General features: G+C 62.7%; 1 protein-coding gene across 9 annotated transcripts; it reads right to left on the bottom strand.

Annotated features, from left to right (window-relative positions):
* Positions 1 to 690: 690 nt before the first annotated feature.
* B3GAT1 (beta-1,3-glucuronyltransferase 1) lies at positions 691 to 26700 on the bottom strand. 9 transcript variants are annotated; one of them, XM_032640842.1, is made up of 8 exons: positions 26478 to 26700; positions 18424 to 18515; positions 9632 to 9724; positions 9358 to 9504; positions 5328 to 5836; positions 4595 to 4891; positions 3734 to 3834; positions 691 to 2635 (listed from the first exon to the last, which is right to left on the bottom strand). In XM_032640842.1, exons 3-7 carry the CDS (start codon positions 9633 to 9635, stop codon positions 3748 to 3750), a joined length of 1044 nt encoding a protein of 347 aa, XP_032496733.1. In that variant the 5' UTR covers positions 9636 to 9724; positions 18424 to 18515; positions 26478 to 26700; the 3' UTR covers positions 691 to 2635; positions 3734 to 3747. The 9 variants fall into 9 exon arrangements, 8 of the variants coding, with proteins under 8 accessions (XP_032496733.1, XP_032496732.1, XP_032496734.1 ...); XM_032640841.1 differs by lacking the exon at positions 26478 to 26700 and adding an exon at positions 18628 to 18740; XM_032640843.1 differs by lacking the exon at positions 18424 to 18515.
* Positions 26701 to 27036: the final 336 nt, after the last annotated feature.

The raw sequence follows: 27036 nt of genomic DNA, 5'->3' as shown, positions 1-27036 counted from the left end.
GTACTTGCACCTCACGTCCAGCCCATCAGCAAACCCCTGACCCGTGTCCAGAGCCCGCCCGCTGCCCTCTCGTCAGGGCTGCGCCTCGTCCGACTCACTGTTGTCTCAGGCTGCCTGCCCGTGTCCTGTTTGTTGGCAACACAGGAAGCGAGCGCTGCTTCTAAAAGGCCGGTTAGACTGGGTCCATCCCGTCCTCTGCTGCAAACCCTCCGACAGCCTCTCTTTCACTCCCTAGCTGCAAGCTTCGCCCTGGTTCCAGAGCAGAGTGTCTGTGCCCCCTGCTCCCACGTGTGACCCACCCACTCCCAGTCAGCTGCCCTCAGTGGCCTGTTAGCTAAGCGCTCTCCCGCGGGGGGAGCTTCTCTTTCCTGGACCCAGTTCTCTGAACGTCGGCTCGGAGGCCACCTGGCCAGGGAGGCTTTTCTGACGGCCCAGGTGGGGTGCCAGCACCTCCCCAGCTGCACCCCGCCCCGCTTGCCTCATCCATCACCTTGGAACTGATGACGGTTGTCGGAGCACCCTGGCCCCGGGCATCTGTGTCCTCTCCGGAGAAGGCAGCCCCGGGCAGGCAGAGCTCTGGCTTCCCGGCCCTGTGCTGTGCTGGAAACAACGCGTGTCCCCCCAAGGCACCTGATAGTACAGGTTGGACGGTTAAATGAATGAGGAAAACTAAGGCAGGGCTGAGGAGGATTAAGACTGTTAAAAACCATATTTGACTTTTAATTTCAAAACAAATTAAATACAGTTAAATTAAAACAGACCCGATAGTGCAGCTTGGGGGCTCCACCTTCCCCGCCTCTGTCCTCCGGCCCCCACCCCGCTCCTGTACAGGGGGGAGCAGGGAACACACTGCGTTTGGAAAACAAACTGTAGCCATGGACCCAATTCTGATTCATAGCAAACTCATTCCCAATGAAGGTGAAAGCTGCAGTCCATCAGGGTTATAATTATAAATAAATACACATGCAGCTAGAGAGGGTATTAGGTGAAAACAATAGAACTAGCGTCTGCCAAAAAAGAAGAGGAACCCGTGTCGTCGTTATCAAGGTTCCTGAAAACGAGCCCCGGGTTTCGGGCCAAGGTGGCCCAAGCCCAGCCAAGCTGACCCTGCGTTTGGGGCTGGTCCCGGCGAGTGAGGCAGAGTAGAGCCCTGCATGAGTTCACTTGCTCGACGGTGCCCGCCCTCGCCCACCCTCCCTTCCCCGTCACCCACTTGGTTCCCAGGCAACCATGGGTGTGGGACGTCCTGCAGGTGGCTCAGGGCCCTCAGGGACGTGAGCCCTCCCTCGAAGGTTTCGTGACTATGCTGAGTTAAATCCACTTCAAAAACAGGCAGCCGATACTCCGTGAATGTTAGGTCGCTGGGCTGCGGCCCACTGCCCACCCACCCGTGCACCCAGGAGTGGGCTCTCCATGGCCCGCAGACCCATCCCATGAGTCTAAGTGGAGTAGGGGCTATTAGCGGTTAAAAGTAAACACCTGTTCAGTGGGCTCAGACCCTTCCTCTGCCTCCACAGGGGAGGAAAATTGTGCTTCCAACGCTCAGGAGTGTGAGTGGAGACCGGCAGAGGGCTGGCCCTGTTGGGAAGCCAGGGAGACAGGCACCTCTCCTCCTGGCTGAGGGCCGCGCACGGTTCCTTGTCTGGGGCGGCCGGACATGAGGCCGGCTTGCTCTTCGTGCCCCCAGTTTAGGGAGAAGGGAGGTTTTACTTCCCACTCGCTGTGTAAATCGCATGATTTCCAAAGCAGTGTGTGCTCAGGTATCCTGCCCTCGGGGTCCAGATCATCTCTGCCCCTTCCGTAAATCCCTCTGCTAATCCAGAGTCCCCCAGCCAGGGGCAGGGAGGAGCCCTGGGACCGCCCGGGCCCCTCCTTTCTCTTCCTGGCCCACCTGCTCCCTCGAGCCCCTGAGGCCTGTGGTTCTCATGGCTCTGGGTTGGGGGCTCCTGCCTCCCCAGTCCCAGCCCAGGCGAGGGGCCCGGAGCCCAGTGGGCGTTGGGGAGGTGCCGTGTGGTCTATACCCTGTGCTGGGTGGAGGGCCCACCTCCTTCCTTGCGCTGGGACAAGAGCCAGGGAGGGCGCTCTGCTCCCTCCACGAGGTTGAGGTATGGGGAGAGCAGCCCTCTGGCAGCCTGACTCCCCGTACACAGGGCTGGCCGCCTGCCGGGAGCACAGACAGCCTTACGCTCCGCAAGCAGGAGCCAGAGGAAAGCCGGCCGGAGGGGCTGCATCTCCTCGGAGCAGCTCGTTCCTGATGCCGGGGGTGGGGGCTGCTTGCCGTCTTTCGCAGTCCCTGGCCAGGTGTCCTGTGTGGTCGTGGGGCCTCGAGGGGGGAGCCGGGGAGCCCTCTGCTGGACTGCTGGGGTCTTTCGCCCCCTCCCAGCCTGGCATCACTCCCGGGCTTGGGGCCCATGGTGTCTGCCCTGGCCGGCCCTGCCAGGGCAGATGGAACAGAACAACAGGTCTGGGGCTTCTGTGCTTTAGGGTCTCCGTCCTTTGTCCTGGCATCAGGCTGGTCTCTCTGAAGGCCCCAGAGTAGAAAGGAGGGTGACGGCGATTCCACAGGAGTCCGCCTCGGAGGGACCACCCGTGTGGGGAGCACAGGTGGCCAGGAGCAGGTCTGAGAAGGGGGCTCCTGTGACGGGGAGAAGAATGGGGGAGGCGTGAGGGAGCCGCTGGATCCTGGGCCCCTGAAGCGTCACCCAGGGGCTCCGCAGAACCCACCCCCAGGTCCCCACTCAGAGGCCGGGAGCGGGAGAGGCAGGGAGTGATGCTCTGTCCCGACACAGTCTCGGTGGCAGCGACTGAGGTGATTTTCTAAGTTCAGGGGACAAGATAAGCAGACCCCCTGTGGTCCCCTGTGGGCAGGGCCATTGCCCAGGTGATACAGAAGCTGCAGCCTGACTCCAAGGCCAGAGGACAGAGGTGTGTCCCACTGTCTGAGCTCCCACCTCTGATGAGATCACAGAGAAGCTCATAGAAAATTCCTGGCTTTGCCAATCACCCGGCACAATTCACTTCAGCTTTACTCAACCTCATTCCTTTGCCTCTAAAACACAGATGGAGCCTGTGACCTACTGCAATACAGGGTTTTAACCAAATAAAGGGACTTCGCCGGAGGTCCAGTGGTTAGGACTCTGCGCTTCCACTGCAGGGGGCATAGGTTCGATCCCTGGTTGGGGAACTAAGATCCTGCATGCTGCGTGGCTCGGCCAAAAAGAATCAAACAAATAAAAATAGCAACACTTAGGCAGGACTTATGTGCCAGACTGTTCCTGGTGCCTCAACAACCCATTCTGCAGATGAAGAAACTGAGGCCTACAGAAAGAAAGGTCAAACCGAGGAAAGTGGTAGCTTGGGAGTCAGGCCAGGCTCCTCGGTCCACGTTTACACCAGGACGGAGGAGGAACCTGCAGGAGACAGAGCCTGGGCGGGTCCACACAGCAGCGCCTCATAAGGGGACCGGCTGGTGGCCAGGATAACAGTGGTGATGACAGGGAGCTGTCACCAGGCGGTGCCTGGAAGGTGAGGCCTTCCAAGCAGCTGGTGGTAGAACCACCCAGCCACGGGGGGAGGCTGGCGCCTGTCGACTTCAGCTATGCCTCCTGAGACTCCACGGGGCATTTGCTCTGACCTTCACGATTAAAGACTAAGAGGAAAAGTCTTGGCAGATCTACTCTGCATCCAAGCTTGGGTGGCCCGCCCAGTGCGTCACCTGCCTGCATCCCCCTACCTGTGTCCTGGGGCTCAGATCTCCACCATGGGGTCAGTGAAGCCTTTTTTCCCCTCGTTCACCAGCACCGGCTTCTCAGTCCGTGTGTGCCAGACCAGGATCTGTGTGTTCAGAGACGTGAGACCACATGGGGCAGGCCCCTGACCTCGCCCTCCCACCCCTGCCCCCTCTCCTTCTGCCCTTGTTCCAGCAAGATTTTCTCCATTGTTCTTTATTTCTAACTACTCCCTCATTCTTGCCTTTTGTACATAGGCTGCATTCAAAATATCTGTTGGAAACAGAAAGTCTACAGCTACAGAAAAGAGACAAACAGGTCTCAAGGTTTCCTCTTGCTTCTCATCCTCCCCTGCATTTCTTGATGGGTCCAGAGGGAGAGAGTTCTGGGGCCTTCAGCTCAGCTAAGTGACAGCCCAGGCCCTGGCTGGAGAAGTCCAAACTTGAAGCAGCGTGTGTGTGTGTGTGTGTGTGTGTGTGTGTGTACGTGTGCATGGACATGTATGTGTGTGTTGTGCATAGCACACCCATGTATGTTCCATGCACGCGTGCACATGTATATGTGTGCCCATGTCTGTGCATGTGTGCGCACACATGGAGGTGTGTCTGGCAGGAGAGTCGTGGAGCCCAGCTGCTTCGAGGTGAGGGAGGGGTTCAGTCCTGGGCTCTGTCTCACCAGTCGCCCCTCCCTGCTCCCCCACCTGCCATTACCGTGGCTCCTGAAGGGCGATAAGCTGCCGTCTTGGGAAGCTGGTTCTCCTTCGCAGGCTGTCTGGGGCCCTACTTCCTTCTCCCTGATCTAGAGGGAGGGCTCTGCGGGCTGGAGAAAGCTTGCATCGCAGCTGTCAGCTCTGCTGAGGGTCTTACCTTGGTGCAGTTGGCCGCCTTGGGCTCCAGGTCACCGAGGGTGACAAGTTCTCGCAGGAGGCTGCTTTCTTGGTAGCCTCCCTTCACGCCGCGGAGCTTGAAGTAGGCCTGGCTTCGCTGCAGAATGAGCCGCAGGTTGACCGCAAACCCCGCCATGTCTATTGCAAACGGCCGGTGGGGGTCGAACACAGTCTTCCAGCCGACCACCTTCCCGGCCCCATTGACCCTCGGGGCCTCGTACCGAAGGCCGCCGACGAAGGCTACGGGCCACACGGACACCCGCCTGGTGCTGCGCATCTACAGAAGGAGAAGGGTCAGGGCGCATGGGCAGGGATGGGAGTCGGGGCACCCGGGCTGCTCGGGGTGGGCATCCGCCGAGGAGCACGCCTGGGCCGAGAGCAAGGCCACCTCTCCAACCAGCTGATACTCGCCTTGTCACAGGACCTGCCCTCTTTGTCCTTTGCTGCAAAACTTCTGTCTCCCCAATTTAGAGTCTGAAATGACTCCTTCCCCCCCCCCCCCCACTGTCGTGACTCCCAGACCCGGAGGACACTCAGAGAGTCGACAGGGAACCCCCTTTCCCTGTCCCTCCACTGGAAGCCCTCGTGCAGACAGTGCCCGGAAGCCAGGGCTGCGGCCGAGGCCAATCTCCTCCCCCTTCGCCAGCCGGGGCTGAAGGCCGCGCCGGGTCCGCACCCTCCCCGGGCCCCATATATGTCCACGAAGCGCGCACCTCCTCGAAAACCTCCAAGCTGTAGGTGTTGTCGTCGTCCGCGAAGTACACGACGCCGGGCTGGCTGGAGTTGCGCGGGAAGGTCTCACGCAGCCAGCGCAGGGCCAGGTTGCGCTGCATGGTGCCCCGCGGGATGCGCGGGTCGCGCGCGTCCCCGCGCAGCTTGTAGTTGCGCGGCGTCTCCACGTGCAGGTGCGTGTAGTTGAGGCCGGTGTCGCGCAGGAGGCGCGCGGTCAGCGGCGTGCGGCGCGGCGCGTCCTCCACCACCAGCCAGTGCAGGTTGGGCACGTGCAGCAGTGTGTTGGCCAAACGCGTCAGCTCAGCCTTCTGTACAGGACGGCTGTAGGTGGGCGTCACCACGTGGATGGTGGGCAGCGTGTCGGACCAGGGCGGGGGCCGCGTGTACACGTACTCGGTGCGCACCACCTCCACGATGTCGCGGTCGGACATGCAGTACTCCCTGGGGTCCACGCCGGGTGGCGCCTCGCGTCGGGGATCGCTGCCGTCATCTGCGGGTTGGAGGGGGGGGGCGGTGTGGGCAGCTCCGCTGCAGGTACCTCGGCCCCCCCGCCCCATGCAGCTCTCCTCTGCTCCACCCGCGGGAACGTCAGCGCATCCCTGCCTGGGGCCCTGTGGGCTGAAGCTGGCGGTCAAGGCTGCTTGCCTGACATCCTCCCCTGGGTTTTGCTAGTTCTGACTCCCGAGATGACACAGAAATAACCTCTCCCTCCTTCTCGCATTTGACAGCTCTGTAGCTATTTGAGGGCAGCTGGCCAAATTCCAAGATTGCATCCGCGGTTCGGGTTTTATGTGACAAAGTGTCCTCTCCTCACCACCCTATACCCTTCTCACCTGGCCAGAGCTGACTGCACTGCCTCGCACAGGCTGGGGCTGCAGAGCCCCAGGCACTGCCTCCCATGCCGGAGGGCAGTGTTAGTGCTGTCGTGGCTACAACAAACCGTGGAACCGGGAGTCTGCGGTTACCTCGCCCCGATTTTTCACAAACCCTGGAGTCAAGCGGGGCTTACTTAATCCAGCTTCTGAATCTCGGTGCAGAGTATCTGATACTTAACTACTGCATTTTCTTCTAGGGTGTTGCCCATAGCTGGCAAGATAATTCTGAACCCTGTGCCTGTCGTTGCTGACTTTATTCTCACATTTGTGCAAAGGGGCAGAGGGTGGAGACCCATCTCAGCTCTTCTGGGGTTTGGTGTCTGTCTCCTAATCTGCACTTTCCGGTCACACTCTTTCAGCCACCTGGAACCCTACCTGCCCCACACCCAGCCGTGTGTGCCCATGTGTCCCCAAGGACCCCAGGAGAGGCGTGTGTGAAACCTGGCAGAGGCCTGGCCTCTGTGATACACTCACAGGGATGAGAGCCCCTCTCTCCGGAAGGCACCCTGTGCCCGCTGGGGCGGCTCTAATGACCAAGCTCTCTCTTGCATCCTGGACATTCTCCCCATGGGCAAAGCCAGCAGTCCTCTCATGAGGGGAAATCAGCCTATGGGTATTCTTTCTTTTTTAAATGGTGTTGATTCATATCTTTTTAAAAAAATGTTTACTTACTTTAAAAAATTATTTATTTAGGCTGCGTTGGGTCTTTGTTGCTGGGTGCGGGCTTTCTCTAGTTGCAGTGAGCGGGGGCTACCCTTCATTGTGGTGCGTGGGCTTCTCATTGTGGTGGCTTCTCTTGTTGCATAGCATGGGCTCTAGGGTGCTCAGGCTTCACTAGTTGTGGCACGCGGGCTCAGTGGTTGTGGCTCGCGGGCTCTAGAGCACAGGCTCAGTCGTTGTGGCGCACGGGCTTAGTTGCTCCGCGGCATGTGGGATCTTCCCGGACCAGGGCTCGAACCCGTGTCCCCTGTATTGGCAGGCGGGTTCGTAACCACTGCGCCACCAGGGAAGCCCCCACGGGTATGCTTGTTCTTAAAGAGTCCCTTCTCTCTGAGGTGTGTCTTCCTGTTTGAAAGACTGTGGGCCCCTCACTGCTCTCACACCATCTCAGCAGGAGGTGGCACGCATCAGAGGACAGACCTAGGGATCTGAGTGCCTGGGCTCAGACCCTGCGCCACTCTGTACTAACCATACGGCCGTGAGCAGGGTGCTTGGCTTCTGGTGCCTCAGTTTTAGAAACTGCAAAATGGAGCCAATACCTGCATCTCCTTTATCGAGTTGCATGTGGGTTAAAGGGCTCGTAACTCTGCCTCGAGGCTCACCATCCCTGGTAAGCGGCCCTGTTCCTCATGGCTTCTTGCAACTATGGAAAGGATGGCGTGAGTGGTTACCTGCAGGGGGCGAAGTGGGGTCCAGCCAGCTGCCGCCCCCTCCCTCCTTCCCATGATTCTTGTTAGCCCGGGTGCTGGCGTGGGGTTGGACGCTGGGCGCCGAGGGGCGGGGACACACGTGCTCCCGCCTCTCAGGGAGCTCCCAAAGGCCAACCAGACACCCACGACGAGACACACAGTGGTAGTGGGAGCCTGCGCCTGGGCCGTGGGTGCAGGGTCGGGAGACTAGCGCAGATGCAGGTAGCCAAGGGCACTTGCAGGAGGAGTTTTGGGTCAGACTGTGAAAGACAACAAGCTTGAGGAGAGCAGCTTCTGACCAGGGTATAAGTAAAGTTTAGTTTGTCCTGCCGTGAGTAAAGTTTTGGAAACCAAGGCCCGGGAAGGACACTGAGAGTCCCTCTCCCTCCCTGTCCCTTTCTGCCGCTCAAATAACACCCCCCCCCCCCCCCCGCGCCCCGGCAGGTCTGTGCCCCGGTACATTCTCCGTGCCTACAACAGGGCTGGGTCAGGGCTTCTGCCGCCTTTGGGTCCTAAGGCCTCCCTAACTTCCTTTGCTGCTGCCTTCGTTCTGTCTTGGCTGCTCTGGGGAGAGCGGATGCCAGTTCCCTGTCCTCAGGCAGGAAGGGCAGTGCTGAGCGAAGCAGCCTGGCGTCTCTGACCCCAGAGCCCTGCCGGGAACGGAAGCCACGTGGTATTATGTCCCTTTACATGTGGTAAATGTAGTGATGTGCTGTTGGGTGACAACTCTAAAATGATAAGCGCCAGGGGCTTCCCTGGCGGTCCAGGGGTTAGGGCTCGCACTTCACCACCAGGCCCCGGGTTCAATCCCTGGTCGGGGAACTAAGATCCCACAGGCCCAGCAGCATGGCCACAAAAAAAAAAAAAGTAAGCACCAAGGAGAGGTGCTGGATTGGGAGGAGGACAGCTCCAGGTGCCCCAGCAGGCAGTGGGCATTTAGCCATCTTCAGCCTGGCCCTTCCTCACAGAAGCCTCAGGACCCACCGGGGCTGAGCAGGCCCCAATGTGTAACTGTGGAGCAGCCCAGCTTCAGACTGTGGCTCTTGGCCCTGCCTGCACCCAAATCACCGATTCCCAGCATCCCCCCACCCACCCCAGTCCTGTCAGCTTTCTCCCTGGGACGTGCCTGGGCACCTCTGTGTTTCATCAGGCTCCCCGGGCTCCCATGGGAGAAGGGCTCGAACAGAGAGCGAGGGAGTGCGGGACTGGAGACTGGCCGTGAGGGGCAGGCGCGGGGGGATGCGCACGTGTACGGGTTTGGGGCATAGGGGGCCCTGGTGTGAGAGGGAAAAGCTCTGGGCTGGGAGCCAGACGAAGCCAGTTCTAACCCGGCTCCGGGGGACTTGCCTCTGTCCAGCCTATTTTCAGCAGTTGGCACTGGATCAGGGCTTCCTGGCCAGGAAAAGAGGAGCGAACAACACACTCGCCCTGAAAGGTTTTAAACAACGCAGGCCGGGAATCCTGGCCACCCACCCCTGAGCCCTCCCGGGGTGCACGTCCTGGGAACAGGTGCAGAGTTGCCCCGTGAGTCTGTGCCTGTATGTGTGGCATCATCAGAGCCCCAAACGGGCCGAGACCCCCCCACCCCACCCACGAGGGTACGGTCATCAGCCTGGCTCGTCCTCGGTTCCCCAGCTACCGAGCGGGTGAGAGTCAGGACTCCAGAAGCCCTGGCTGTGGTCACCCCGTCAGCAAAGCCCGGCAGGTGGGGCCGGGTGGGGGCTCACCCTTGTGTGCGGCGAGCAGGGGCGCGATGGTGCTCTGGTGCCACACGGTGACCAGCAGCGTCCAAGGCAGCACGATGAGGAAGATCGCAAGGATGTCCCGTCTCTTCGGCATCTCCAAGGCTGGCTGGGCCCACAGCTCCTCGTTACCTGAGCGACGGCAGCGGACGGCGGCGAGCACAGGGGAGAAAAGAACAGGAATGGGCCGGGTGGGCCAGGCACGGGGCAGCGGGAAGCTGAATGCTGGCCAGCAGGCCTGACCACGCTCACAACCCACCCATTGCCGAAGCAGGTCTGCGGAGTCCGGCCCTACCGGAGTCTGGTGGGTGTTGCCTTCTGAGGTGGGTCAGGAACCCTGCGGGGTGGACACCTGCAAGAGAGAGCAAAGGTGGCGGCCAGAGACCTGGGCAGAACGGGCCCCCGCTGGCCGGCTTGGGACGCACAGCATCGTGTTTTCAGGGCGGAGCCTGGCTTCTGCCAGTCCGTGGGGTGCGGCCAGCCTCTGTCCTCACAGGTGGCGGTGGGTGCTGTCCACTCAGGGCTCAGACACACCTGCCTGGGTTTAACCCCAACTCACTTCTGTGCCTCAGTTTTCTCATCTATGAAATGGGCGCCTTCAGCACCTACTTCCCAAGGCTTCTGGGAATTAAATGCGTTAACACCCGTGGAGCCCGTGGGCTGGCACCAGATGGACACAGCAAGCACTCGGAACGAGTCAGTAGCTGTGATGGTCACAGGCTTGTGCCCAGATGGTTATTTCACAGCCTGGATTAAGGAGTGGACCTGGACAGGATCTATTCTTGTGAAGCCCCCGCAGAGGTAGGGCGGAGGCCGGGCGCTGCAGCTGGGCGTCAGCCAGGAGACATGCTCCCGGTAGGGCTGCCATGTCCCGGGGAGACGGCACTCAAATGGCAGCAGCAGGGGCTCCAGGAGAGGTGCCCTGTGGGTAGAGTTCCCCTCCGGCCCGGCTGCCCACGTGCCAGGAGACAGGCGCTCAGCCTCCGGACCGCCATGGAAACTGTCACATCCCAACGTTCACCTTCCTCCTCACTTCTGAGCTGAGTGCCGTGCAAGATGCAGCTGGGGTCCACACGGGGAGGCGTGAGGGAGGACAGCCATGGGTGGCCCTGGCCTGTCCCGGTGTGTGGGCCACCCCAGTGCCCAGCACCGGCACACCGAGCCCCCGAGGCCGCTCGCTGCCCACCCAGCCCCCCGCAGACGCGCATCCGTCCCCCACGGAGCTGAGAGCCAGGGCTGAGCAGGACCTGGGCTCCTGTTTTGGAGACAGTGCGTCCTCCTCCTTGCCTGGTCCTCTCTCTGCCAGCAGTCCCCATGCCTGGTGCAAGAACCGTGTTGTCTTCCAGTGACGGGCACTGTGGTCTCCCGGGGTGGCCCCGCTGCCCCTGCCGCCCCTGGCTCCACAGCCTCCTTGGAGTCAGATGGTGCACGGCCCGCCCCCCTGCCACCGGGGTTAAACGGTGCAGGCACAGAGCAGGGAATGATCCTGGGGTGCGAGCTGTCTCCTCCACACTCCTTGTCGTGGCCCGAGCAGGTGGGAGCCCAGAGTCCCACCCAGGATGCCTGTCTGGGTCTCCTGTGCTGCGTGAGCTCGTGCTACATCCCCGCCCAGCCCCTGCCCTGCTCCAAGGCCACAGGCAGGGCTGCGAAGGGCTGAGTTGGGGCCTCGGTTTGGCGGGGCTGTCTCAGGCCACGTGATGGGGGTCAGAGGCGCTTCCAGTAGGGCTGGCTGGGAGGTCTCCTCTGGTCCTCTGATCGCCCTGGAGCTTTTCCAGGCATCCTGGTCTTGGGGAGGCTCTGGTTCTGGCAGGGAAGCCGTGGGGAGCTGGCCTGCCCTGGCACTCAGGCAGCTGCGCTGGGGCAGCCTCCAGCCTCCGGCACCTGCCCCTCCCTCGGCCGCCCGGGCTGCAGTTTGAGCAAAGAACAGCTGGTGGGGAGCATTTGTGGGGCCAGAGATGCACTTGACACTCCACGTTCAGTCTTCCCAACGCCTGGGCCGCAGGCGCTGACCTCGACCCCTTCCACCTGGAGTTTGCAGGGGCCGTGAGGGTCCGCGTCTTGTCCAAGTCACCGTTGGCGTGCAGTGGAGCCAGACCTGAATCCGGGCCCTTTGGGTCTGAGCTGCGTCAGGAGCTCGGGAAGGAGGGTCAGGCCCCAGAGCCCCTTCCGGGAGGCCCCCTGCAGGGCCCAGCACCCCCCTGGGGGGAGCAGGAGGGGTACTAGGAGAGGAAGGGGGGCCGTGGATGCCAGGGCCTTGGAGGGAGGCTCTGATCCCATCCGCTCTATCTGGTCAAAACTTCTATGAAAAGAAGGGGGTGGGGCGGGCAGAAAAGCTCTAAAAATAAACTTAGCCATAAACCCAGTTGTGCATTAATTACTCTGGAAGCCATTACGGCTTGAAAACCCCATAACTTTAATGGAGGCTATTATAAGCATAGCAGCAAAATCATGGAGCGAATTACCAGGCGGTTATGAAGCAGAGCAGGGAGAGCCCCCAGCCTTGGAGAGCACCAGCTGGCCAGCAGGGGGCGGGTCTGAGGGAAATGGGGCCTGGGCTTGGGCATCAGGGAGCAGAGGCCTGGGGGGACCTGGGCTGGGAGCAGCGGAAGCTACCCCAGACCCAGAGGCCCAAGTGTGAGACGGGGCTGCAAGGATGACCACTGGCCTCGGCCCACTTTTCCCGCCTGGCCCTGGAGGGGTGGCGGGCAGCCTGCCTGTGGTCCAGGCTCAAGCAGCCGCAGACCCAGGGCCGCCCTGGGCCCTTGGTGGCCACGGGCAGAGAAGTCAGTGCAAAGATGGAGGAGGGGCTCGGCCGCACCCAGAGCCAGGAGGAGGGGTACGGCAGGGAGACTGCGGTGCTTGAAGCGAGGTCCTGCCGGCGAGAGCGAGGGTGGGGCCCGGTGTCCGCCGAGGCCAGGACTCCCCGCCAGCCACCGCAGTTCGTGTCCGTGACTGGCCCCCGCCGCCCAGCCCCTCGGCAAGTGCAGACGGGGGGCCTCGGCGGGACACAGAGAAGGCTGCGCCGAGGGGCGTGTGAGCCCCATGGGACGGCACAGGGGACGTGAGGGGGCGGGACAGTGCTCTGGCTGCTGCCCCCGGGGCCCCCGCTTGTCCGCCTCGGCCTCCACCCTCATCTCCACACACAGGGCTGGACTGGGAGGTTCTTATGAAGTTTCAGTTCTGCCATTTTAGCACCTTGAGGTTAAGACAGGGCTCTGGTGAGAAAACGGGGTCGGGTGGCATTCAAGGCCAAAGTCAAAGCAAGAGGCCAGTGTAACAGCTGATTCATGGGCCAAGCAGCCCTGGAGACTGGCCACGTCTGGGGAGACCTAGTTATAGGAATTTGCCTATGGGTTTTAGGGTGTCATGGGTTGTGAGAACCAGGGGGTGTCTGGGACCCAGATGGGGGGCCCCGATGTGTCCAAGGCTGGGCTGCAGCCGGGCAGGCTGGACAGGAGAGGCTGGGCCTGGGGAGGCAGGGCCAGGACAAGGTTGGCTTCCAGGCTGGACGATTCCAAATGCATGGATAGGCTGCCTCCTGAGCTGCAGGATTCAGACGAAAACCTCACCCGCGTCCCAGTACCTGCAGAGGAGGCTGGTTTAACTCCATTCAGCAAATATTAGTTCAGCATCGGTGGTGGGCAAGGCCCTGCTGGATTCCCTGGACCACACGGCAGCAGGGAAAGGGGCTTCACACGGCTCCGTCCCATCCCTCGGGGAGGTGCTGCGGAGATGGCGTGTGCACGTGTGTGGCGGAGGTCAGTTTCACACAGACCACCCCAGCCCTCGCCTCTGGAGCAGGGTAGGAGCCGTGGTGCCCATAAGCCCGGGACGGTGGCGGTCACAGGAGGCCGCGGGGTGAAGAGTCCTTCGAGGTGATGCGGACACTGCACGTGTCCCGACAACTGCACGATCAGCGGTCCTGTCCCCGACCACAGGCTCTTCACTGGCCAGCGTGGCACTGCCCGCTTGGGAAGCGGGGCTGAGGCCTGTCCTGGGAGCTCGCCACCCTCTGGGAGTCGCCCCGCTGGGCACACCGCCTTTGGCCTCAGCGACGACTTCTCGGAAGTGATCCAAGACCTTGGGACACTCGGTGAGGAACCTGCGCCGCATCCTTTACAATTGTGATGTTTCCCACCAATCTTCACCTCATTTGGAGAACGTTTTCCCTAGACTGGCCTCATGGAATCTTCTGAGAGCATTCAGCTTAGTTTTCCTAGGAACGACACATTTCTCTCTTTCCAGCTCGTGTTTCTTGGTTTATGTCGTATTCCGTGATGATGAGAACAAGCAGAAACTGGTGCAAACAGGCTGGGAACCAACATTATGGACTCTTGGATCGCTGACCACCAGAGGGGACCCCCAGCCCCCTGAGGACATCGGTCCTGAGTCACTGGAGGAGAGGTGGTGAGGAGAGCACTGCCGTGCCCGGGAGGAAAGAAACGGGCCCGACACCGGGAGCCTGAGTCCCGCTGGGGCCGAGCAGATGTCAGGGCCCGGGTTGTGGGGGGCCGGGTGGTGGTGTGAGAGGACGGGCGGGGGTGCCAGGGGCTGCAGGAAGCAGGACACGGGGAGGGGTTAACAGCAGACAGCAGGCGGGTGCGGTTAGGGCTCCAGTTCTACCCTCCAGCCCCAGACAGTGCCCGGGAGGGAGGCTGGACGCCGTCCCCGAGACCTGCAGGGGCCCTAATGGGATCAAGGGATTAGTATTGATCCTGCGGCCGCTGCTCAGGACAAGCCAGATGCCAGAGCTAACCAGCTCCTGTCCAGTCAATCCGCACTCCATTAACCGGCCCCAGGCCTCTCCTCCCTGGCCACTGCACCCACAGTGGCTCCACGGGGGAGGGGGCAGGACACGGGGGCCTCTCCACCCACCACCTCTGTCTGCTTCCCTGCAGGGGACTGGACACAGAGGGGTCCACAGCTCCTTCCACCCACGAGGAGGGCGTGATGCCCAGGAGGGCTCAGGGTTGGCCCTGCAGCTCACAGCCCTGCCCTGGGCAGGTGGGATTCATTTCTTCATAAAGCCGGTCCTTTATCTCCACAGCAGCCTGTGGGGCAGGCAGGGAGGTTTCATACCCATTGTACACTTGAGGAAACCGAGGCTTGGAAGGGGCCAAGGTCCTGGAGTCAGCGGAGCTGCTCACATCCAGGTGCCCCATGCACAGTGCCTCCTGCCTGCAGGCCGGCCCCCCTAGGGCCAACCCCAGGAAGGGGCTCCCCAGCGGGCTTTCACGGTGGGGGCTGAGAAGGAGGGGTGGCTGGGCCCTGGGGGTCCTGCATCCTGGACCCCAAGCCTCGCGCCATCTCGTTCCCTTCTCGCCAGGAGACCAGGCCCCGGCTGGGGCAGAAGGACGTCAGCTCGGCTCGGGCGGAACAGCTTTGGGTTTCTTCTGCCCAAGAGTCAGGAAACACAGTTCATCGGTCGTCTGTCTGAGGTGGTTCCCTCGTTTTCTTCCTTGGTTTTTCAGATATGGCCTTGGGATCAGGTTTGGATTCTTAGTAAAGAGTGAAAATGGGGGTCTGGTCTGCGTGGTCCCCCCTGCATCACTGCAGGAATTTGAACGGAACAAGCTCTCAGCCCCAGTGGGTTGACTGGAGTTCCTAAATCAGTGGCGTGGTCTTTGGGCAGAAGGGCGTCCACTCGTCCCACAGCCTCCCTGCAGGAGGGCTTCATCTCGGGAGTTCCTGCTGCTGCTCTGGGCTGGGCCTGGAGCACACGGGTGACCCGCGGCTTGGCTCAAGGTGGGGACAGCGACCAGAGGGACACAGACCGGATGGAGATCTGCACCGTCTGACAGTGGCCGGCTGGGCCGAACGCCCCCTGTGAAGAGCCACCACGCAGAGGGTCTTGGGGTGGCCGTGCAGGGCTGGGCGGGGAGGGCACCCAGCAGGGAGGTGCTGACGGGAGCCCAGGGCAGGCGGGCAGAGAGTGGCACGGCCGCGGTCCTCCCCTGGTGGTAGGGGGGGCAGTAAGGGCGGGCCCGGCTCTGCCATCTGTGGACCGGGGAGCGGCCCCTGCATGGAGTCCAGCTTCTGGCCCTCGGCTTGGCCTGGGGCTGGGGGAGGCTTTGTCTTGGCAGGAGCTGCCTCCCCGACCCCTCTTCCCCCTTCCTCCCTGTATCTCTGTCCCTGCCCCCTTTTGGCAACCGCACCAGCTTTTAAGAGAACGTCACTGTCCCCAGGACAAGCGCCCCTGTGTTCTCCTGCAGCCAACCTGTGGTCACGTGCTTACAGCTCTAACCACCCACTACTCTTCCATCTCCACCTTCCGTGGGTCAGGAGCCCAGCCGACGTGCGGGGTCCCCTGCGCAGGGGCTCCTGGAGGGCTGAACGGGGTGCGCTTGCTTCCACGGCTGGGGTTGGGGGGCGGCAGAGGCCACTGCCCCAAAGTCACAGGACTGTGGGCGGCACTGCCCTCAGCTCCCTGCCCCGTGTCCTCGGCCAACACGGCCACCCATGCCCTGGGACAGCAGGGAGGGCACCCGGGGCAAGTCTGCCGCCGGGACGCGTCCTCCAGGACACTGTGAGACCGCAGGAGGGACAGCCCATCACCTTGACCACGTTTTCCTGGTCACAGGCGTGTCCACACTGAAGGCGTGGACAGCGGGCGTCAGAGGTCACGGGGACACCTCAGGGCCTGTCCAGCACAGCAGGGAGGTCACGTCACTTCCCGACCTCAGCTCCCATCTGGCCACGCAGCCGGCACACCCGAGGGGCTCCCCGTGGCCTCCCCCTCCCCCTGCCTGCTCTGGCCTCAGTCCCCTCCTCCAGCCTGGAGCTGTTCTGTGTCTGGAATGTTCCACGGACACCTTAAACACAGCAGAGACCCCACCGTCGTCTTCCTCCCAGAGCAGCTCCATCTTCCTCCTCGTCTCGGCGGCCAGCACAGAAATCCCGGGCTGTTCCCACTGCTCCCTGCATCCACCGGGCCGCGCCCGGATGCCGGTCCAGGCCTGCTCTTTCCTCCACGGCCTCCCATCAAGATCTGTCTGCACAGCCCACCCCACTGCCTGGCCCGCCCCCCTGACGTGCCCTCCCCAAGACCTCCTGAGTCCCCCTCTGTGGCGTCTGAGGCGCTCGTCTGTGCTGCCTCACCCACCACTAACTGCATCCTCTCTGCTTCCCTTCCACCTCCTGCCACCACCGTCCCTGACCCCACGTCCAGCACAGCGCCTTCCCTCCCTTCAGCGCTCGTGAGAGCTCTGGACGCTGACAGACCTGCCTTGGTCCATCGGACGGTAACTCCCCTCCCACCCTGAGGTCTGGGCCAGCCCCGGGGGCACAGGTCTCAGGCCGAGTCCAGAGACCCAAAGACCAAGCCAGCCCGGCCCTCACGGCCAGCATCCCCTCATGTCCTTCCTCCCTGTGGCCTCTGACCCCCGCTGCCCCCTTTGCCAGGCCTCTGCCATGGCCCAGCGTGGGGGCCTGTGTGTCCCTGGGCCCGCTGGCTGCCACGGGGTCCTTGCCCTGTGGAGCCCCGAGTACCAGCTTCGTCACTGTGCCCCCACCCCCTGCCCGCTTGACTCCATCTGACTGGCCCGACGGCAGCGGCCGCGGCACCCGCTCTCCCTCCTCCTGGACGTGGAATTTGTAGTTTCACTCAGGAGTGCGGCTGGGGCCGAGTCCATCCTGCGAGCTCCATGGGGCCACCCTCCCTGGGTGACGTCACGGGGCTGCCCGTTCACGGCTTCACACACGTGTGCATGCATGTGTGCTCTTGGCCAGCACCCTCTCTGAATGAGTGCACACGTATCTGTGGGCCCACGCGTGGGTCTCCAGTCAGCCAAAGATGAGCCCTCGAGCTGACCCAGGTGGGCTTCTTTGTGCCCGCGGCACGATCCCGGGGAGCAGAGCGCTCCACTCGCGGCTCCGAGGACCGTCTCCCTGCCCCCCCCCGCCTGCCCCCCGCCCTCCCGTGCCACAGGCTAAGCAGCACCGGCAGGCAGGCCACCCTGGCACAGGCCGAGGCCCCGCCCGATTCCAACACGGTCACAGCAAACGCCCTGGACTGAACACGCCAACCTTTCCCGCCAGCGCCCAGCTCGCTGCATCGCCCAGCATCCTGTGAGGGGTGGGGCAGCTTGGGACACAGTGACACCCACCGGATCAGGCCAGTGCCTGTGGGGGCAGGAGCCGCGGGCTCCGCAGATTCTGATACGAGACGGACGGCGGGGCTGGGGCACCAGACGAGCAAAGCCAGCAGCTTCTAGTGGACCAGGGCGGCAAGAGCCACCGGGCGGCCGGGCGGGCCTCCCCACCTGCCCGGCCGCCCAGCATGGGTGGGAGCAGTGCGCTCCCTGCCGAGGCTGAGGACACCAGAGCTCAGAAGACTGTAGGACCCTTGAACCCTGGGCTCCGGGAGCTGGGGTGGTGCAACCGGGTCTCCTTGACCCCCCTCCACTGGGGAGGCCCAGGGAGGCTGAGAAGGGCCCAGGGCTGCACTGCCTGGTGGGTATGGAGTGCTGGCTGCAAGGACGGTCCACAGCGTGGAGGCTGGCACAGGTCCTGGTGACCCTGGCTGGCCAGTGAGCAGGACATGTGGTCTCAGCAAGGCCAGGGGACCAGAACTAAGCAGGCTGGGTAACCTGGAGGTTCTGGCCCTGGAACTGAGGGTGTGACGCCCGGCTGGGCCAGGACGGCTGTGCAGGGCCGTGGGCGAGGCTGGGATTCGGATGCCCTGGAGGGGTGTGAGCGGCCGAAGGCAGTCTGTCCCCACTGCACCGTCCCCTGCCCCGGGGCTGTGCAGCCGCCATTTCCTCTGGTGCTGATGGCGAGCGGTTTGGGGTGGGGTGCTGACCGGGGGAGACCACCTGGAGCTCTGCGCCCCCGGCCATATCCCTCCCCCTTCGCAAGCTTTCCCAGGCCTGAGCGTTCAGCGTCCACACAGCGAACGGCCAGCCCGTATCCTGCGAGAGCTTGTCGGTTTTCGTGTCTGTCCGCAGCCCCCAAGCCATGGACTCCTCTGGATCCACCCCAGGCCCGGGCCAGACAAGGAGCAGGGGCTGCACCAGTGTCCCTGTGACTGAGTCCCTCCTCGGCGACTCTTACCAGGCCACTCTGCGATCAAATGAGGGGTCCATGGAAAACACTATCACGGCGCCTGGCCCACAGGGAGCACCACGAATGCTGGGCGACGTCAACTGTAATAGAAATTATAGCAGCAACCATGTTGCTTGAATCCAGCCGAGTCCAAGTGTCTGGAAGAGAAGGGGAAGCCAGGGCACCTCAGCTACCCCCCGGGTCAGCACTGACCGGCCTCTGGGCAGTTCTTCTAGCAGATTCCTCCCTCCCAAGGACAAGGCTGTGCCGAGGAGGGCGGTCCACGGGGCGTGGGCTCCGTGGCGGTGTGATGAGCGGGATGTCCGGGCTCCTGGCCGCGGGCTGCCTGCCGTGGGCTCACGCAGCCCCCTGGGCGGGCACCGCTTTTCTGTTCCTCTTTTACAGATTTGGAAACTGAGCTGGGCCTGCCCTGGTGTTGGGACACCTTCCTGTCCCCCCGCATTAGTCCTGTGTCCCTGCCCAACCTCCAAGATTCGCGCCCAGGGCAGGACCGGGGATTTCGGAAGGTCAGGGGTCCCCCGTCTCTCCTCCTGTCTCCAGAGCTGTCAGAGCTGCGGTTCTCCTCCTTCGGGCTGAGCTTGGGGGTGTGGGACCATCGATCCCGGGCTGCTCGTTTCCTGCCCTTTCCCCCTGGAAGCAGGTGAGGGCTCCCGGAAAGCTGCTCTCACCACCTCTGTTTACTGTTACTCCTGCTGGGTCCCTCGTCCCCCCACCCCTGCGTGTCAGCTGCTCCCACTGCCTGATGAGAGACAGTTCAGGGAAAGTGTTGCAGGAGGTGCAGGGGGTCCAGCCCAAGAAGGCCTGTGAGCCCGAGTGGGCAGCACGTGCTCCCCCTGAGAGTCATGACGGATGGAGGGTCCCTAAGCTCGGACCCCAGACGGTAGATCCCGACGACACTGTTTTACAGGCCGTGCACTATACAGCCGGCAGCAGGGCAGCACGACGGCTGAGACGGGGCTGAGCACCGCGGAGCTGCGTGCAGAGGGGCTGGCCCTGCACACAGGGCTCCTGGGTCAGCAGGGCTCCCGGCCCAGGGACAGGCTCTGCGAGGGAGGGTCCCGGGTGGGGGGTCTGGAGGGGGCAGGGCAGGCGACCCCACCTGGTGCCTCTGCCTGGCATGCTATTCCCTGGCCGGGCTCCTGCCCCACCTCTGGGCTGGCCAGGCGCACTCTCCTGGGGACTGTCATGAGGGCTGGGCTCTGGGGACACGCGTTTGGTACTGGACAGGCGGGGAAAAGCAGGGCTCCATCCTCCCTGCTCCTCATGGCACCTGGTACTCAGGGCACAGAGGCGTCTGTGGCCTCCCGGAGGGAAGGGCAGTGGGGAGACACCACTGTTGACCACTTCTGCCCCACAGTCTGGCATCAAGCGACCCGCCAGCCTGATGACCAGGCAGACAAAACACATCCACACGGTGCGATCCAGCCCGAGCGAGGACGAAGCCCTGACCCCTGCTCCGACGTGATGGCCCTGGAGGACGCTGCACTCAGGGAGGGGCAGGCGCAGCCCGGCCAAGCCCATGTGAGGCGGGTAAGTGGTCAGACTCATAGGGACAGAAAGCAGAAGGGTGGCTGTCAGGGCTGGCGGCGGGGGCTTGAAAGGGTACAGAGTTTCCAGTTTGCAAGATGAAAAAGTTCTTTAAGCAGTTATCCCTGCTTAGAGACAAGACATGAGGGTCACAGAGAGGTGAGGCGATGGCCCAAGCCACACAGCTGTGCGTGGCAGAGCCGGGATGTGAGTCCAGCAGCCCACGCTCTCAGCGCCTCATTAAACCAGCTTTGCAAGATGGAGATGGATGGTGGCATGACACCACGAACGTACTTAATGCCAGTAAGCACTTAAAAGCGGTTAAGATGGTACATTTTCATTTTACTTTACGTGTTTTGTTTTTTTTTTTAAACTACAAAAACGAACCTGTCATCCAGAAGTTCTGGTTAGATGGGTCAGCAATGACCCATCCAGACACCGGGGGGGCATAAGAGGGCTTTCCTTGCAGCGGGGCTGGGTGGGCACCTGTGTGTGGTCCCAGTGCGTGGTCCTCCTGCTGGCTGTCACTGGGGAGCGTTACCATGAGGAAATATGCACAGGGCACGCCTGGGGGACGCAAGCCTGGGGGACGCAAGCCCAGGGGTTCCAGATGAGCTGCTAGGAGTGAGCAAGACGTGGCCAGGGGACGGAATGCACACACACACGTGCACTCACACGCACGCGTGCATGCACACACTGGAACACACAGGCACGCACACGCAAGGCAGCCTGCTGGGTCTCCAGTCTCAGGTGTGGGGAGGGGTGGAGGCTGGAATGCCGGTTCTCAGCGGGAGATTTACAGGAGGGAGAGGAAGTTAATATCGGCAGGTGATGAGTTAGGTGAGCAATGCTTCGGCTTTAGTTCAGAAGCTTTCTGAGGGAAAAAGAAAAGAACCTGCTCAGAGGCAGTACGGCAACCCAAGCAGAGCCGCCTGGGAGCAGAGCGGGCCCGGGGCCCAACGGGCAGCCCCGCTGTGAGCCAGTCCGTCCTTCTGCTCCGTGCTGTGCGGGGAGGGCTTCCCCGGAGGCCTGGTGTGGCCACTCCACTGGCCGTACCTTCCAGTAACTGGGCCTCCAGGGATGCGGCCTGACACCCCTAGTCCACTCTGACCTCCAAGGGCATCGGGTCAGTGACGGGGGAGGGGGCTGAGGACGAGCCTGGATTTCCTCAGGCTGCAGAGGCCGCCCGGGGGACCCCAATCAGCTAATGGGGACCCAGGGCTTCGGGATTGGGCTGAGTGGAGCTGGGAGCCCCCAGAACCGGTCTCGAGCCAGCGAGGGCCCCGATGGCTCACCCAGCCTGAGGATTTCCAGGCTGACCTCGCCCCTCCGGTTGGAGTTTGCAAGCACATACCCTGCAGGCTGATGAGTCATTGGTTTAATTAAGCTTTCCAGTGTATTTTTAATGCGTTGCCTGTGGCCTGAACCAGCTGACCTTCCCTGGGGCCCTGTCAGGATAGTTTAGCTGGGTCCTCCTGGGCCAGCTATCGTGGGAGGAGAGCGAAGGCCTGCGCCGGCTGGTGGGGGAAAGGAGTCCGGCTCTCAGGGTGGGCCTCTTACCCCGAGCCTGGGGGGCTGCTCCTGCGGTCCTGCTGCCTGTCTCTGTCCTGCAAGAGCACAGGGGACCTGAGAGAGGGAGGGGTGGGCATTGGGAGACTCAGGTCACAGTCTGGGACAAGGCACCAAAGTGCTGTGTGACCTGAAACAGGAGTGGACCCTCCCTGGGCACAGGCTTCCTTATCTGCAGAAAGAAGGAAGCGCCTGCAGCCACAGAACCCTACTCCCAGGCCAGGCCGTCTGCTGGCCTCACCGCTAGTCCACGGCTCCCAGACCCGTTCCCTCTTCCCTTTGCCTTCTCGGCTGGTGGGCTCCCCACTCCTGCCTCCTGCTCTTGGGGCGTCCGTCATGGAGAGCTTACCAAGGGAAGCGGTGTAATCGCGGTGGGAAATGTTCACATGATTCATGCTCCTTTCATTTCAGATGAGGAGATAGAGGCTCCTGAGATTCTGTCACCCAGAGAGCGGCCGACACAGCTGGGCCTGGAACCGGGCTCAGCCAGCTGACCGCTAATCCCGTCTGGCCCAGGGCCCCTCTCGCTCCGCTGGACCTTAGGTCCAGGGCTGGGAGCCCAGGCGGAGCCCTCACGTCCCCACCGAGATGCTGGCGGAGGCCGGAACCTCATTTGCCCCTTTTACCTTGAACACACGGGGGCTAAGGAAATGCTCTTTGGTGGGGGGGCGGGGGTGCGTCTGCTTCCCTGGGGATCTGGCAGTGTGCATCTGCAAAGGCAGACACACACCCCACCTCATTTTCTGTCCCCGGAGAGTGGTGAGGGCTTATTAACCGGCCACGCCCCCATCACAGGGGAGGAGGAAACTGAGACTCAGGGTGGCTGGGAGACGGAAGCAAGGCCACACGCTGGGCCCCTCGGCACGCCTGGCACCAAGTAGGCTGTTCCCTAAGTGTCTGTTAGGTGAAATCTTAACTAAATGAGTAATAAAAAAAATTGCTAAGCAAAGCACTCCTCACGTTCTAAGTGAGTACCACGATTAACTGTAATCCTCATTCCTGCCTCACAAACATCCTGTTATCCCTGCTTAGAGACAAGACATGAGGGGCGCAGAGAGGTTAGGCGATGGCCCAGGCCACACAGCTGTGCGTGGCAGAGCCGGGATGTGAGTCCAGCAGCCCACGCTCTCAGCGCCTCGCCAAACCAGCTGTGTAGAGCCCAGAAGAGCACCTGCCAGGAGAACTTGGGGACGCTGGGCACATCCTATGTGCCTATGCCATCAGTATGGTGGCCACAGGCCATGTGTGCTACGGCGCTCTTGAAACGTGGCTGGTGTGGCTGCGGGATGCCCACCAGGGAGGGAGAGCAGCCCGCCCCACGTCCAGTGTTGGGCTCTAAGGCTTCTGAGCGCTGGTTAAATGAACAGCCCAGAGTCCTGAGCCCGAAGACACTCACGGCCTCCGAGGACGGATTGTTCAACTACTTCACGCAGAAGGAAGCAAGACGGAGAGGAGTGAGGCGGAGGTGACCGCATGCGCCCAGGCTTGCATGGCGGTCAGCAAGGACCCGCAGACCGGGTCCCCTCCTAATACCCACAGCCCTGCCCTCTGGTCTCTGCTCCCCCTGCTTCCCTCCCCGCTCCTCATGAAGCAATAATAACGGCTCATGTCTTCTACCTGCAGGGCAGGAGAAACCCTGCTGACAGCTCTAATACTGCAGGCAAGGCTCATCGCCAATCCAGCCAACTCTTGGAGGTCCAGACTGAGACTCCCCACTTTTGGGCTTATCGGTGGCAAAGCCCTAATCCCTGCCAGGCGCTTGGCTGGAAGGCCGCTGTCCCGCTGTCAGCTGGTGTGCTCAGGGAGTACAGATTCATTTTAATATTGGCTGGAGCTAAACCTCATTAGAAAAGTAAATTTGCTGTAGCTGCGGAAAAAAAAAAAGCAACCCACACAGTCCTTCCTCCTAAAGCTAAACGGGAAACCTGATTTGATTTTGGATTGTTCGACGCTTTACGTCCCCAGCACTGGCCCAGAGCCTGGAACACAGTAGGTGCTCAGTGAATGTGTGTGGAAGGGGGCTTTTGAGCGACTTCCGCCCACTCTGCCAGCTTCTAGCACGGATACCAAGAGGCCACCGGCCTGGGGTTCTCGTCAGTTGTGTGGATTTTTGGGGACAACCACTGTCTGAGACGTGCAGTGACCACACCGACCACCGATTAGGCACGGGACCCATGTTGCTGCCATTCGGCAAGGAGACACCAAGCATGTCTCGATGCAGAGGCATGGCAGGGGCTGGACAAGGCCCAGAGTCCGGAGGCGTGGGAGTCTGAGGAGAGAGCCGGCAACAAGACCAATGTGACCGGCCCCAGAGTGGGCCAGAGAATTGCTACTCCAAATTCTAGAGCCATCCAGATCCCAGAAGAAGGTGGGGAGGTGAACACAATGCAGACGTTACAGTAACATCCACCGAGCACTTCACCTACAAACAGCCTGGTGGGAGAGGCTCCTGGATTTATGGGCCTTCGGGAAACCAGGGCTTAGAGGGCTCCGCTTCTCCCAAAGTCCACCCAGCTGGTCACAGAGGGGCTGAGGCTGCCCCGGCCTGGCCAAGCCCGTGCCCTGCACGGCACTACCTCCCTGCCCCCCACCCCACGCTCTCAGCAGGGTCCCCAAAGGCCTTCTGGCCTGGAGGTGCAGGAAGGAGGTTTTCCTTTTCCTTCTCCCCAGGTGCTGGATCCCCCAGAGTCCACTGTACCCCGGGGCCGGGAAGGGTGTGGGGCAGGCACCAAGAGATGGGTCTCCCTGAGAGTCCCAGATCTCACAGCCTGTCCCCCTTCTGCCTGAGGACCTCCCTCTGAACCCCACATTCATCCGAGCCTCGGGAAGAGCCCTCCTCAGTAGGCCGTCCCCCCTGCTCCACGGAGGGCCTCCTGCCCTGGCTGATGGCTGCCCCCGGGAGGCCTGAGGCTGGCCCACCCGTGCCCCTGGGCCCCGTCATCCGTGCCTCCGTGTCTTTGTCTGCTGTCTCTCGCGCTTCCCTGCCTGCCTCAGGCTCTCAGATTCTCTCTCTTCCCCAGCCCTGCCCCTCTCCCCCTTCAGTTCTCAGCAGAGGGGAGTGCTCAGGCCTCTCCACCCCAGCTCAGGCCCTCCTCCGGCCAAAGCTGAACCAACACGCTCCCGATCCTAGAGCCTGGCTCGGGGCAGCTCACCCTGCCGAACCCGCCACGCTTGCAACGCTCCTGCCCTGCCTCATACGCCGTGCCACGACCAGAGAGGTACAGCCGCCCGGGGCCCCTCATCCCTCGCCCTTCAAAACTACGGTGGGAAAATGCAGGTCCGTCCAGAGGCCCGATGCCGGGGACAGGGCGGGCCCCACCGGCACCTTCCTCTGGAGCCCCCGGTCTCTGCCTGTCCCCATGCTCCAGGTGGACGGTCAGTGCCTGCTGGTCCAGAAACCTCTGTGCACGTACTCAACCCAGCACCTGTGAGCCTCCAACAGGCGTGAACAAGGAGGGATCCCCCAGCATCTGCGGGTAAGGTACAGAAACGGGCACAGCAAGCCACTCGGCGCCGGTGCTGAATGGGGCACAAATCCATCAACCCTCCCTGTTCCATAACCTGAGCAAGCCTTCCCGCTCCCATCCAAAGGGGCACAGGGGAGTGCATGCAGCTCCAGAACCTTTGGGGGTGATGGGCATAGACTGGGCACAATGGATAGTCTCTTTGAAGGTCTCACGGGGAAGGGTCTTTGTTCCAAACAAAGGAAGGGGGGGACTTGACGTTTGGCCCAGTACGGGCAGTAGCTGTCACCAGCTAAGCAGGTTTGGGAGGAAATGTCTCAATCTCTGTGGTGAGGGACAGAAGGCAAATCTCAGAGGACCCTGGAGCCACCGTCCTGTGAAGCCACCCGCCCCACAACGCCAGTAACTTATGCAGCTGTGCCCCGTTTCCACACAACCACACTGGAGGCACCACAGGCTCTGTACTGGGACATCCGTGCCCAGTCCTTTGAACTGGTACATGTCGCACAGCCCAAGCTCCCGATGGGTACCCCACCCTGACTGGTACCCACGCAGGTAGGGCTGTCCCCACCAGCCTGGGGCGACCAACCATCCGCAAGGCCGGCTTCAGCGTCCAGCGCAGAGAGCTCCCTGGAGCCCCTGAGACCCAGTTTCTACAAGAATCCAGGCAAAGGGTCAGCTGAGACTAGGCCCGGCTGGGGGAGGTCGGGGCAGGGTGGCCGGTTGGGGCCTTGTTTACGCATCTGTGTCTGGGTGGGTGCGGTCTCTCCGACCTCAGCTGCTGGGTCCTGGGCTGTCCCCAGGCACAGTTAGATCCCTGGCCTCCTACTCCAGCCTCTCCTGCCTCACCTCTCTGTTCCTTCTCAGAAGTTGCGGGCTCTGGCTTGGGAGGGACTAGGACCCCAGGCCGGAGCCGGCGGCGGAGGGCGGGTGGTGAACTTGGTCGTGCCTCCCCCGCCCCCTGCACTGTACGTCCTAAGGACGCTGGGTCCCCTCGCCACCGCTCAGCCCCTCAGCCTCCCGGCAGAGCTTCAGAGACTTAACTTGCCAGTGGCTGGAGCCTCAGAGCTTGCGGACGACGCTGGGAAGCCGCTGCGGCGGGTGCTGGCCCCCGACTCCCGGCCACCGGGAACCACCTGCTGAGGTGGGGAGGGAGGAGCCAGCGAGCTAAGAGCCCGGCCGGTTGTTGGAAACTGCCGAGAACCAGCTTCCCCTTCCCGCCGGCCCGAGGAGGGCAGGCATCGCCTAGGTTTGGTTTCGCAGCCCCTCGGCGGCGGCAGCGCCTTCCGCCCCGGCCAGGTCCCCAGCTGGCTCTCCAGCCGCCCCACTGCACGCACAGCCATACGCGCGCGCGCACACACACACACACACACACACACACACACACACACGGGCGCGCGCATACGCGCCCGGGTGGACATGGCGCGGGGACCGATGCGGAAGCATAAAGGGGCTCTGTGCGCGGGCAGTAGGGGCACTGACCTGCGGCGACGAGTCCGGATCGTCCCCGGCGCGCTCCATCGCGGTGGCGGCCCCTATGCGCCGGCCCCGGCGCCCCCAGGCTGTTGGCCCGGGCCGCGCGCGCCTCCAGCCCCGGGGGCTCTCGGGTTGCGGGCCCCCGGGGGCCCCTTCATCGCTGCGGAGTCCGCGCCGCCCGCCGCCCCGGCCCGGCCCTTCTGCGCTCGGCGAGGCGGCGGCCGAGCCCGGGAGCGCGCGGGGGGCGCGGGGCGGGGAGCCGGGAGGGGAGGCCGGGGGCGCAGAGAAGAGCGGGGCGGGCGGGCCGGGGCGCAGGGCGGAGGCACGGGCACACCGGGGCGCGCGGCCGGAGCCCAGCCGACCGGGCCGGCGCGGAGTCCCCTCGGCGGCGGCGGATGCGCCCGGGCGGCCGCTTCTGTGACAGCGCCGCCAGCCCCGCCCCCGCCCCGCGCCAGCCCCGCCCCGCCTCCGCTCCCCGCCCCGCCCCCGTCCCCGCCCCCGCCCCGAGCGAGCTCAAGCAGCCGGCTGGACCCGCACAGCTGATGGTCGGTACCACCCTCGCGGG

This window comes from Phocoena sinus, chromosome 8 (genome assembly GCF_008692025.1).
Source record: "Phocoena sinus isolate mPhoSin1 chromosome 8, mPhoSin1.pri, whole genome shotgun sequence".
In the NCBI taxonomy this organism is placed as follows: Eukaryota; Metazoa; Chordata; class Mammalia; order Artiodactyla; family Phocoenidae; genus Phocoena; species Phocoena sinus.
The sequence above is the reverse complement of the archived record's forward strand: the minus strand, read 5'-3'. Positions and strand labels throughout refer to the sequence as shown.